Here is a 12693-nt window from a genome sequence, read left to right as displayed (position 1 = left end):
TTTGTGAAATGCTGCGAGAGGGTTTTCTGTGTGAAATGTGCCTCTGGAGCCCTAGTTGTCTCCTAGATGAGTGCATGATGCTTTATCTGGAGCTCAGGTGCAGAGCAGAAACACAAGGGTGATGGCTGGCTGGCTGGCTTTTATCACAACAACAGGAACTACGTTTTTCCTACTGCAGTTTCCCTGGCCTAGACAAAAGCTCTGGAAAAGCCTCTTCTCACTTTTCCCTAGAGGAGGACCTTTAAAATTCACTGCACATAATGTGCTGCTGGCTATTGGCAGAAACCCTGGAAATTTCAGACAAATGAAGCTTGCACTGCCAGTTTAGGCTGCAATGACCACGACTGCAGGGGAATAGAGAGCAAAATAGTACATTGTGTAACACGGTTTCTGGGCAGTGGCATGGAGATCAGGATGGAAATCTTATTAAACATTCCTGGACAAACCAGAGTAATCAAGATTAGTGTTGGAGTCGTTACTAGGAGCTGCAGAATTGCTCATAATGCAGCATTGGCTGTGAGCAGCCAAGGTTAATAAGGAACATGACTTTAGTTCAGTACAGAACTTGCAGCAATTTGTACAGAGGATGAAAAAGACAGTCATGTTATAACGGTTTTGTTGCCCCACCATGCATCACTTCAGGAGGCAGTGGCGTGAGGCCATCCTGTGAGTTACACTTCCACCCAACAGATCTCTCCAGAGCCTCCTGATTCACTAAGGCCATGCACATGTAACAAACCATTAAGCACTGTCTGTGCAGACATGATGTACATCATAGCCAAGAACTTCAGCCCTGAAAGCACATACTTCTATATACCTGAGCTAAAGAAACAGCTGGTTGGATTTAGCATGCAATTGTGACCAAAAAAAGGAGCTTGTCATTCTTTCTGGGTGGAGGGTGGAAGTTCTGACTTGGCAGCAACTGTTGAGAACAGCATTTCTAAAACAGCAACCCCCTCTCATCATGGTGCCTGTTCATCTTTTGTCCTCCTTTGTGTAGCCAAGAGGAGTTGCAAGGGAGAGAGCGGCCCTGGATTTCCCCTTTGATTTTTTCCTGCACCTCCTGTCTAGAATTCCTAGTGAGGTAATTGAGTAGAAGAGTTAGTGTACTTGTCCTCTCCTCCTCCATTGCTTTCTCATTAGCTGTCAGAGTTAGCATAAATACATCTATAAATACATCCAAATTCTTGTCAGGATTCTTGTCAGGAGCCAGCCTGGAGAGGTCAGTGAGCCAGCTGTGCCCATTTTTCATGCCACTGAAACAGTGCACACAACGGAAGGCACCATGGTGGCCCATGCATTGGAAGGGTTATCTGCACTTTCCAGATGTGGCCCTAAGTTTCCCCTCCACCTCCAAAAAGGGAGGAGAAGGGAACAGGTTGACATTCTTTGGGTTCACCACTTATTTTTTACTTTTTTGGGTTGGCTCAAAAATAGGCCAGGGAAGGACGGCTATATTTTAGGTCTGTGAGTGCAGGAGGAAAATCTGAAGGAAATACTGACCCTCCCAACAGATTTACTCTCCTTTTCGTTTGGCTCAGAAGGGCCATTCCCCAAAATATAACCAGCAAATGTCAGCTAGGAGAGAGATTCCCCAGGGAATATGGGGGAAAAAAGGAAACCAGGAATATTGCCTAAAATTAGGAGAACTGAGAGGGGTCTGTGCCAAAAAGCATGAATATGGTCAACAGTCATTTCTGCATCTACTTAGCAGCTGCCTTTAACCACTACAGCCCCATCCTCTTTTTGACCCCAAAGAAAAGCCACAGTAACACATTCATTTTCTAGGTTCTTTGTTATTATTTTCAAGAACAGGACAGTCATTTGAGCTCTTAAATTTGAGTACTGAAAATTGGTGGTTGTAGAATAGGAGCACCTTTCATTTCTCCTTCACATGAGTTAGAAACCTGATAATCACAAAAGGGGTGGGGCTAACTGGAGTTTGTTGCTGGTCTAAGAGATGAGAAGGTTGAGTTCTGGCTCTGGTTCCTTCACTGGGTATGGGCAGGAGATTTGTCATAGGGAAAGGGGAAACCCAGCCAAAATGGAGAAGAGCCTGCTGGGCTTACATGGGTGGGGAGAAGAGATAAAAAGATAAAACAGTTCCAGAGAAGGAACATCACAGTATGTGCACTCTGCCCGTACGCATGCTCTCATGCCTGAGAGATTTAGCAGTTCTCTGTGGATTGAGGGTCATGGGGGCCCTGCGAGGAGCATCCAGTTTAGTCGCCACACTCCTCAGTTCTGTGTTGGGGTTCACAGTCATTTTGCCAAGCAACTGTAGTGGCAGCCCTTGGAAAAGGGGCTGAAGTAGAAAGTCTTCCCTCCCCTGTGTTGTCCACTGAAGAAGAGAGAAAACAATGTGTGCAAAAGGGTGTGAGAAATAAATAGGATGAGAGCATGGATGTTATTTGGGGGCAAGTTGGGCACAGTTTAGACACGAGTATGTCTACAGCTTCGTGATGTGCCTGAGGCTGAGGGGGCTGCAGAGGTGGAGGGTGACTCCTCATCCGTTGTGTCCCCTTGCTCCTCCTTGTGGAGGCCAAGACTGATGTGGCTCTGCAGGGCTGCTGGGGTCAGCCATTCCTTGGGGAGGCAGCTCTGGAGGAAGGGGATGCATGAGCTGAAGTAGGCCAGGCGGTTCACCCAGCGGGGTATCTCTCTCCCACATAATATCTGTAGAGCAAACCAAAAAGAAACATGGTCAATACTATCAAAACACAAGCATAGAGGCCATGTCATCCCCATCCTCACCACCACTATAGCACAGTGAATTTCCTGTTGCTCAGAAGACAAAGAAGCATCTTCTGCAGTCAGAAGCAGTGTAACTGTAAATGTCTACACAACTGCTTGACATGCACAGAGAGCCCTGCCAGCCATAGCCCTTGTCAGCATCACAGCAGAGACCAGGGAAAACAGTTCATGGCTCTCAATGCCTTTGGCGACTGTGTTCTCCCAGCAGTCCATGGGTGAAAGGACACGCCTGCTGGTGCTTCTCAACCAAGACAATGGCATTCATTTTCCAAGTAGCTCAAAAAGTTTGGAAAAATATTTAAACTGTGCCTGGACAGACCTTGAGCTGAGAAGAAGCTGAGTCTGACTAGGGAGATGGAGATGCCTGAGAAGTTGTTCTTGCTGCTCCCTTTTCCTCCTTGGGCTGATACACTGGATCAGTCAAATTACAGTGTTTGGGGGACCTTTTCCTATCCTAGCACACCACCCTTTAATTTCTCCTCATACGGTATTTCCTAAATATGGGAGAAAAGCAACAAACAAAAAATACTAGGTTCTCACTAGGCCTGTTCCATCATAGATGCTCCTGACACTGATTTGGGTTACACTCTGCTAGCACAGATATTGTTTTCCAAGGTCATATCAAATTCAGTACAATGAAACAACTTTCTGCATGCAGCAGACCATTTCTTCTGTAGCACATGACCACACATACATACAGGTGCCAGATTTTAATAGCTGTATCTGGCTTAGACTACATAAAGATTGTTTCCCTTTACATTTTACCGTATCCTGTACCAGACACAGAAGAGGCACGTGGAACTGATCAGCAGGCATGCCTCGAGAGCCTGTCTTTAGTAAATAAGTATACTGCCTGTGCAGCCCTACACCAGTCTACTAGAGCCCTACTTGTGGCAGGTTCATTAGCCATAATACCTGAATTCTCCTTCCCTTCCTTTGTTGTCTCCCATGGAGCAAGAAAGACAGAGAGGAAACTCCACACTTAATTTAATACTAATTGCTGCAAAAACTAAGAGGGTGATTGTCTGTAGTCCATTAAGGAGATTATTTGGTGAGAAGTAATCATATGGCGTTTAAAAAGGGCAAGTGCTGGATTCAGTGCCTGGGACAGGACAACCCTGATTGTGTGTATAGGCTGGGGAATGAGAGGCTGGAGAGCAGCACTGTGGAGGGAGACCTAGGGGTCCTGGTCAGTGGGAAGTTGAATATGAGTCAGCAGTGCCCTGGCAGCCAACAGGGTCAACCCTGTCCTGGGGGGCCTCAGGCAAAGCATCACCAGCCGGTCGATGGAGGGGATTGTCCCGCTCTGCTCCGCACCGGTGTGGCCTCACCTTGAATATTGTGTGCAGTTTTGGACACCACAATATGAAAAAGGCATTAAGCTATTAGACAGCATCCAAAGGAGGGCCATGAGGATGGTGAAGGGTTAGGAGGGAAAGTCTTAAAAAAAGCAGCTGAGGTCCCTTGGCTTGTTCAGCCTGGAGGAGAGGAAACTGAAGGGAGACCTCATTGTGGTTTTCAGCATCCTCACAAGAGGAAGTGGAGGAGCAGGTACCAATCTCTTTACTCTTGTGACCAGTGACAGGACTAGAGGAAACAGCATGAAGATGAGTCGGGGGAGGTTTAGTTTAAATATCAGGAAAAGGTTTTTCACCCAGAGGGTGGTTGGGCACTGGAACAGGCTCCTTGGGGAAGAGGTCACAGCACCAAGGCTACCTGAGTTCAAGGAGCATTTGGACAATGCTCTCAGGCTGATGGTGTGACTCTTGGGGTGTCCTGTGCAGGGCCTGGAATTGGACTCAAGGATCCTGATGGGTCCCTTCCAACTCTGCATATTCTTTGATTCTATTGATAAGGGAAATGTAGTGCTTATAGTTTTCAAGAAATTTTCGGGGAGAACGACTGAAACATTTTCTAGGGATGGACTGTGCCAACTACAGTTGTCATGGCTGATGAGCAGCTGGTTCTTTATGTGTAAGGCCTGGGCAGAATGATCTAAGCCCCACTCCAATAGTTACCTTGAGCGTAAGGGAATTGCTTGCTCCAACAGCATGGAGTTTCCAATGAGGTGTGGAGAAGGCAGCAAACCTGTGACTTTGCTAATTGGACTACAGAACTCACTTTATTTTGACATGCATTATTTAAAAATCAATGTGTGAAATTGGAGACATTATCATTAGGAATCAGAGCATGAACAGAGCCATTTAGCTGCTAAAATTACTTGCAAGCATAGATTGTTCTTTACCTAATACACTCTAAGGACTTTTACTTCAGTTCTTGCCAATGCTGCTTTCTACCTAACCTCAGATTATAACCTCAGATTATAACCTCAGATTATAACCTCTACTTAAGACTCATTCATAGAAAATTGGCTGATCCATTTCATTTTCTCACCAGACATATCTGACCATTTTCACAAGAATACTGTTGAATTTTTAAGACTGGATTCAATGTGTTCTACTTGAACACTTTGGCCTACACTACAGTACTTTGACCCTGAGCCAAGGTCACAAATTTCAGTACAATTGCGCCTCTACATTTTGTAGCATTTCTCTTTCTTCCTATCCGGGAACTTAGGCAGCATATTGCCAGTGTAGAAAGCGACTCAGTTTAGGCTCCTTGTGATGTATGCATGCATGTGAGTTTAGTTCTGAAGCAGTTTTAAGTTTTAATAAAGACTTTCTCACAGATATTAACAAAAGAACTAAACAAGGGTATGATTCTTCAGAAAATTAGGTGAAACAACAGAACAGCATAAGGTAAGATGCCTGGAAATAGAAATACTGTTTTTAAGAGTTGGCTCTATTTTCTAAGCAGATTCCCTAGCAACTGAAATAGCACTTCCCAATGCGGAAGCAAAGCTGAGATGTTCTCCTTTTGTTTATGGGAGCTTCTTCACCCAGAATGAATTAGTGAGGCAAGAAAGAGCCAGGAAAAGAACGGAGATGTGTGGGCATCAGGCCATCAAGCAACAAAGGGCAGTTTGTGGAGCTTAAGGATAATGATAAAGTCAAAGTGGTTTCCCTTTCCTCAGTCATGCTTGTCAAGTCACCTCTTGTCAGTGTAGCCTCATTACTATTCCACAGCAGAACACAATGTTCGATAGGAGCAAAAGGGCAATGGCAGGGAATGCCACCAACACTACAGTCTGCTTCTGTGTTTCTCACTCCTTGCCATAAAGCATATTGTGCTGGAGCATCCAGCAGTGCTTAGTTAATGGAGAAACATCAAATAAACCTGGCTGCCGTAGGATTAAGCCAATTGAGTTTAAATAAAACAGCACAAGCAAGATGAAGTGGATGTTTTACAACTGCATAGAAAGTTACAGAAAAATCTACCTACTGCAGATCAGTTCTCCACTGAAAACCACACACTGCAATGATAAACTCACAGAACCCTGTTACCTTCCTTTATTACCATCAACAGAACCCTTTTTCAGATGTTTTTAGCCTTTAAGATTTCACACGGGTTTTTTTCTTCTTTACCAAACAAGTGAGGTTTTCTTTTTTGAAGGGGGTAAACTTCTCTGTGATAGATCACGTGCTAACTCTGAGAGGAATTGTAAATAAATAATAAACTGTTACGGGTCAGAAATTGCTGGTCCTGACCACCATACAAATTGTCCTGCTACCTTTCCTTTAGGAAATTTAAGACACCTGTAGTGACCCTGAACTTGACATTGGAAAAGAAAGAAGCTGAGCCTTTTGATATGTAGCTGACTAGAGAAGGGGCTAAGAAACATACAGTCCACAGAAGGGCTAAACCTATGTGAGATATAAGCTTACTTGTCTGAAGCATAAAAGTGTTTGGGATGGGAAACCCCGTGGAGTACGTGAGAGGCTGGACAAGTGGCAGCAATGCCTGGAACACATCTGCTCATGTAGGGCTTCCCTAAGCTTTGCAAACCCCCTGTGAACAGTGTGCAGCTCTCACTGCCTATCAAAGCCCCTTCTCATCCTTTTCTCACTCTCAGGTTCTGAAAGTGTGAATTATTCTCAACCTTCAGAGACACCCAGTCCCTATCACAGACTGAAATCCACCATGTGGGACAGCGAGCACAACTTCTGATTGCCCACCTACACCAGTCCTCACTTCAGGCAGAAACCTGGGAGGAGGCTGCACGTACTTGCAGCTTCCACTGAGCGGCACCTGGTGACAGAAAGACAAGTAAGTCTCCCACCGCTGCAGCTTCTTCTGGGGACTCTGTAAGAACTGGGAATGACCCGGCTGGCAGCTGCGGGAATAGCCGTTCAGACATGCGTGGCTGAAGCCAAAAGGAGGGGAGAAATGGGACCTGACAGTTTTGGTGCTATTTCTAGGCAGCTGTCAAATCCACACCAGGATTTCAACTCATCAAGAAACAAGTAATTTGGGATACAAAATATACTTTAAGCATCTTAAACTGTATCATTTTGCACTAAAAGTCACTGTCTAAAATGTACAAATTGCCCTGTACCCCTCTTCCCTCTCCTAAGTGTCCTAAGAGTTAAGTCCCTGCTTGGCAAGCCTTAACATTTCCCTGTAAAGCTTTGCTGTGGGCAGGCAAACTACCTCACAGCTGGGAAACATGGGTTGAAATGCCATCCAACAATGGAAGATGCTGAGTCTCCTGCCTTCTAGAAGACAATGTTATCAATGTGCTGCATTTTGAGAGAGCTTTGAGTCTATGGGCATATGCTAGATATTATCTGAGATAGTGTAACAGGCTGAGCCCCGATCAAAACAAAGAGAAGGGCTGATCAGGAGTAGATCCTAAAAGAGATCTCTCAAATGTAATAGGTTATGTGTTGTGCTGGATGATGCAATTGGGGCGATTCAGGCCATGCATAGAAGGCACCGAGGATTTTTTTTTTTTAAGTGAGCCCTCCCAAAGGCACTGTGTAGTGCTCCAATCCATGAAAATCAAAATGAGCAGAGGCAATATAACATTCCTCAAACAATACAAGCTAATTCCTTCAATTGTTGTCGTCAGACTGAGGCTTGGAGAGTTCAGCACTGAACACCTGCTGAACCACCCACTGATTTTTGACTTAGCAGCATTGCTAAAAATGAGGTGGCATCCACATGGGACATGTATCCATTTGAGATACTGTGCAATATTCCCCTCGGTGTGTCTTAGAGAATGCAAAGGGCTTTTATTGGCACCCGAGAAGTCTAACACACACCCCAGAGCACTTTGAGAGAAAAGACTTTAGAGCCCAAGGGGAATCATTACATGATTGCATGATATATGATACATCATTACATGTTTGCATGAGCTGGCTCCTACAAGGCCTACGCAATATAGCATAGATGTTGCCTATCAGAATTTCAGAATAAGGCCATTAGATACAAACAAGCACATCTGCCCAGGCAAAGCCTGCAGGCTATGTTAGGGTAGCCAAAACGCCTATATGGAAAGAGAATTGTGCCAATTTGATTAAACTAGTTCTTGGACACATCCAGAATAAACCACTAACTCAATGAACAGACATCTTTTTTGCCATCTTGCCACCTGGTGCCAGTGCTGGCAGAGCTAAGGGAATTTGGGTGCATCAACAGAGAACATACCTCTAGCTCTGTGCTCCTGATCGGCTGCTGTACATAGTGTGTATGCTGAAAATAAGATTTCTGAAGGAGAATGGACATACAGCCTTCACAAAACACCCGAAAGCACAGTCTCACCTTGGTGGAGTTGGCATGCTAAGTTCAATTGCTTGAAACAGATTTATTGTATAGTTACTGTTTAAAAATGACAATTTCTACTCTAGGGAATATAACTAGCCTGTGGGGATCAACAGAATAGATGAGGTGGCACTGGGCCATGAGGATGCATGCAGACTATGTTCAGCAGAGCCAGGAATGGCCTCTGACTTAGACAGGAAGAGGTATAGCTGAGAAGCTGTAGATGAGGATAAATGAGCTCAGTAATGAGGCTGTGTTCTGGGAGGTAGCGATGCGAGTCAAAGGTAGAAGTCAAAGGAATTTTAAATTATTTTAAGCAACTGTCTGAAATGCCCCCATTCTCCTGGGCAATCCTTTTTTGTTCCACAGCAGGCAGGGCACTGCAATTCCTATACGTCTTCCCCAGGGCTGTGGGTGTTGTAAAGCAGAGGTAGCATCTGCACCATCTGCCTGAGACTAGCCAGGAGTGAAGAAAAAAGGAAAACCTTGAAAAGAGGGACTAATACCTACAGTCTTGCTCCCCTTATGGTGCTAGCTGGAACATGTTAGTCACTTCTGTGGACCTTGGTAGAAGGATAGAGTTGCCTTTTTGCAGACTCTAAGCAGAGACGATGGAGTAGGTAGCTCTGTGTCAAATGAGACATCTGGCGTAAAGGACCTCAGCACTCATAGCACTGTTTCAGCTTCACTGGCCAGGCTACCAGTGGAGAGACACAGTGGCTGCAAATGTGACATCTTGTTGAACCATATTTAGAGTTGAATTCTGAGTGGCATCACTGATTAGTCTTGTACCAACACTGAAGCATGGGAATACCCTCTTGAGCATGAAGGTCCTTGTAAAAAGCACTTACAAGTACAGCCAACAGCTGCAGGGTGATAGGACAGGCAGCAAGTGGCCTCATAACAGATGACCATTTGGGGAAAGCTGAGTATAATTAAGTCTGGGCTTGTTAATGGCATTTAAAATAAAGAATATCCCACCAAATGAATTAACAACTGCAATTCATTCCTATTATCATGATGTCATGAAGAGGAATTGCGTTCTCCTAGCAGCTGCTGTTTCAAGATCAGTGGCTGAGAACAGCTGTTGCCTAATGGGGTCATCCTTTCAAGTGTTATGGACATGCTGAACAGGACTAGGCCAATCCATATGCATAGAGAGATGGACATCAAGAACATCTATTTTTTCTGCACAGCTAACCAGAAAAGTCCTGTGTTTCAGTCTCAAGCCGTGTTTCCTAATATTAGGGAGAGGCAGGTTGCTGCAGATGGACATACAATGAGAAGGGAGAATACTCATATGAACAGGGAAAGACCTGCTGTCTGACAGTGTTGGCAGGACTTCGAAGCGAAAGGTACCAGTCTCAAAAGCCTATCAACACACTCAGTTCATTTACGCTCCTGACACTTTTCATTTATCAACAGGCAGTGTTTAAAGGACAGGGATTTTTCTTGCCATCTTCATTTTTAGAAATGAAGCATGTTTTTCAGGCATTTGCACACAGAGACTCAAAGGTTCTATGATGGTGTGACTAGATATGAACTCCCCAGACAGTGTGAACTAACTTAGCTCCAAGGAATCATGCTTACTTATAACAGATAAGGAAACAGGGGTTTTAGGTTGCTAAGGCAGGTGCAAAAGGCAGAAAAAATAAATTAGATGGATAAAAATACCCACATTTACACCAACCCCAGAGAGCTCACATTTTTTTTTTAATTTCTTCTTAAAATATCTTCAATTTTAATCGTTTTTTGCTAGATAGACCACATTAAAGGGAAAACCTAAAGTGACTGCAGAGGTATATGTGGCAAAAGGACCCCTTTTCCAAAAAGTTGAAATGATGTGCTAAAAACTTGCCACTTAGGGAGTGTTGATTTCTGTTTCAAATTACTTCCCTCCTCATATTATTCCCATGCACAAGTAGAGAGTGAGAAAGACGATGGACTGAGAGCTGAAAAGTACATATAAGAGTTATCCTAGTAATAATTTTTGTTGGCCTATGGACTCATTCATGATAGCAAAGCTAGAGAGATTAATGATGGGAAAAAAAATATGTTTTTATAGCAGCCTTCATTCTAAGAAATTCCCAAAGACTTCAAATATCTCATCTGATAGACAAACTACACCTGGAAATGTCATTTCCCACATTTTCCCATGAGACACCACATTGGAAATGCGATATAGCAGTTAATTAACTGCATGCAGTCAAAGTTGTGCATACATACAGGAAGAAACAAAAGGAAAAATCTGAAACCATGAGGATAAATTTATGGGTGCAGGGCATCTTTATAAATAAGCTTATTCTAAACATACATGGCAGCTAAAAACCAGAAAACAAACATAGTCTGTTCCCCATAGAGCTAACAACGTTCAACGGCTGCTGCAATGAAGCAAAGCTTTCCATCAGCTTCAGTGAGGACTGGCTCAGGCACCGGGAAATAAAGCTTTCCTAATGTTCCTTCTTGTCCTGTGGCTATTTGTTTGTTTGTTCGTTCACTTCCTTCTGTCCTTTATGTCTGTTGGGAGCATTTTTCTTCCCTGCCATTAACAGAATTACACTTAGGTTTTTACTCAACAAAACACCTACCTCCTCTGCAACAGAGGCAGCTGAAAAGCAATTGCTGACTAAAGAAAACATGAGTATTACTTGTCTACTTAGGATTTGCTAAAGATTGGTTTATAAAAGCTTCTGCTGCTTTTGACTGTGACTCAAATGCCACCTGAATCTCCCTTCTTTCATGTTTAAGCCTTTCTCTCTCATAGCTTTCAGGGTAAGGAGAGCTTCCTGGTTTTTAATAACTTTATGATGAAAACTCACATGTGCCTGGGGATGGACCTGAAAAGCTTTAGTCTTGAATTATTAACTGATGATTAAAAACTGTCCTCATTTGGTCCTTGATTCAGCAAACCTTCCTTCTTTCAGAGAATTTGCTGAAAATTAAGTTTCTCTGAGGAAAGTAGGATTCTGATGCGGGTTTGTTATATGCTGTCAGTTTTGCTGTGGCTGAAAAAAGACAGCTGATTATCCAGAAAGAAAACAATATGTACTGACCACCGTCTCCTGTCACTTCAGCACAGCTCCACACCCTCTACCAGTAAAATACAGTCCCTCTGTTCTACCAAAGCTCCAACCACCTTGACAAAGCACAGCTGAGACAGCCACACCATCAGGGAAGTATACACCAGACAGCTGTAAAGCCAATCACAAAGATATCTCCTGCTGCACTGCAGTCACAAGTGAAGTGCTGCAGGTCTAAGACAGGCTGCAAAGCATTCAATTGTGACAGGGTTCATAATCCCTGCCCTCTAGTAGCCAGCCTCATCTAGGATGCTAAAGAATTTTCCAAGGCTGACCTAAACTACCTCAAATGCTTAGAAGACTCTCTTTTCCTCCTGTGTCAACAAAGAATGGGCCAAGCTCACTTTGTTAACCTCTAGGTGTATTTTTCAAGGCCACTTCAGCCCAAGAACAAGATCCCCAGTTCGCCAAAATAATATTCTCTCTCTAGAGACATCTGCAATTTCAACAAGTTCAAAATGAGTTTCTAAAACAAGAAGCACAAAAATTCTGATTCAGGCCTTTCTCCTGCTGAAATGTGTTATCTCCCTATTTATGTAAATAATTAAAGTAGGACAGTTCCCACAAGAAAGGCTGAGGGACTCTGCTTCAGAACATCTTGTGGCTGATATTCAGAACTTTTGCCGAAATATAAGAAAAAAGGTAAATAAATCTTTAATCCAATTTTCTCTCATGCACCTCAGCAAGCTTCTCTCTCTCAGTGACTTGTGAATGAGTATGTCTCATCAGCTAAAAGCCTTGTTTGAACCCACAGAGCATCCCAGCAAAAGTTTTATAAAACTATCAGATCCTTCTAAAAGGCTCCTCTTTTGATGACTTGGTTTGCTCCAAAAATCCCAGCTCAACTCTAATAATTAGTTCAGATTTTAGCCCTTTACCCAGATGGCGTCTCTGACCCCTGTCCCCTGGATCCAGTCATTTGGATCAAGAAATTATGAGAAAAAAGGAAACAGATTCGTTAATATTTAAAGGAATAAAGGGGTGGAAAGGATCAGTGGGTACAAAAGGAAGCTGGATAATGAGATACCAATCTGTTTTCCTGAAGAGTTTTTAATTCCTCAAATCCAAATGACCTTAAATAGCCTTATGAAGAATGATGAAATGTGGACACTAACTTTACAGTTAGACCTGATTTTTTTTTAAGAGATTTCTCTGGGTATAAGAGAAAGATGAGATAATTTTGGAAGCAAATAGG

At 43.5% G+C, this 12693-nt stretch overlaps 1 protein-coding gene across 2 annotated transcripts in view; it reads right to left on the bottom strand.

Annotated features, from left to right (window-relative positions):
- Positions 1-1780: 1780 nt before the first annotated feature.
- The window catches only part of LOC108505037 (desumoylating isopeptidase 2-like), a 53623-nt gene continuing 42710 nt past the window's right edge, over positions 1781-12693 (bottom strand). For both annotated transcript variants that reach the window (XM_017830634.1, XM_017830635.1), the window contains exon 5: positions 1781-2676. In XM_017830634.1, coding sequence (XP_017686123.1) covers positions 2434-2676 — 243 coding nt within the window. In that variant the 3' untranslated portion in view covers positions 1781-2433. The remainder of the gene's footprint in view (positions 2677-12693) is intronic.

This window comes from Lepidothrix coronata, unplaced genomic scaffold, assembly GCF_001604755.1.
Source record: "Lepidothrix coronata isolate B3197 unplaced genomic scaffold, Lepidothrix_coronata-1.0 Scaffold182, whole genome shotgun sequence".
NCBI lineage: Eukaryota > Metazoa > Chordata > Aves > Passeriformes > Pipridae > Lepidothrix > Lepidothrix coronata.
The sequence above is the reverse complement of the archived record's forward strand: the minus strand, read 5'-3'. Positions and strand labels throughout refer to the sequence as shown.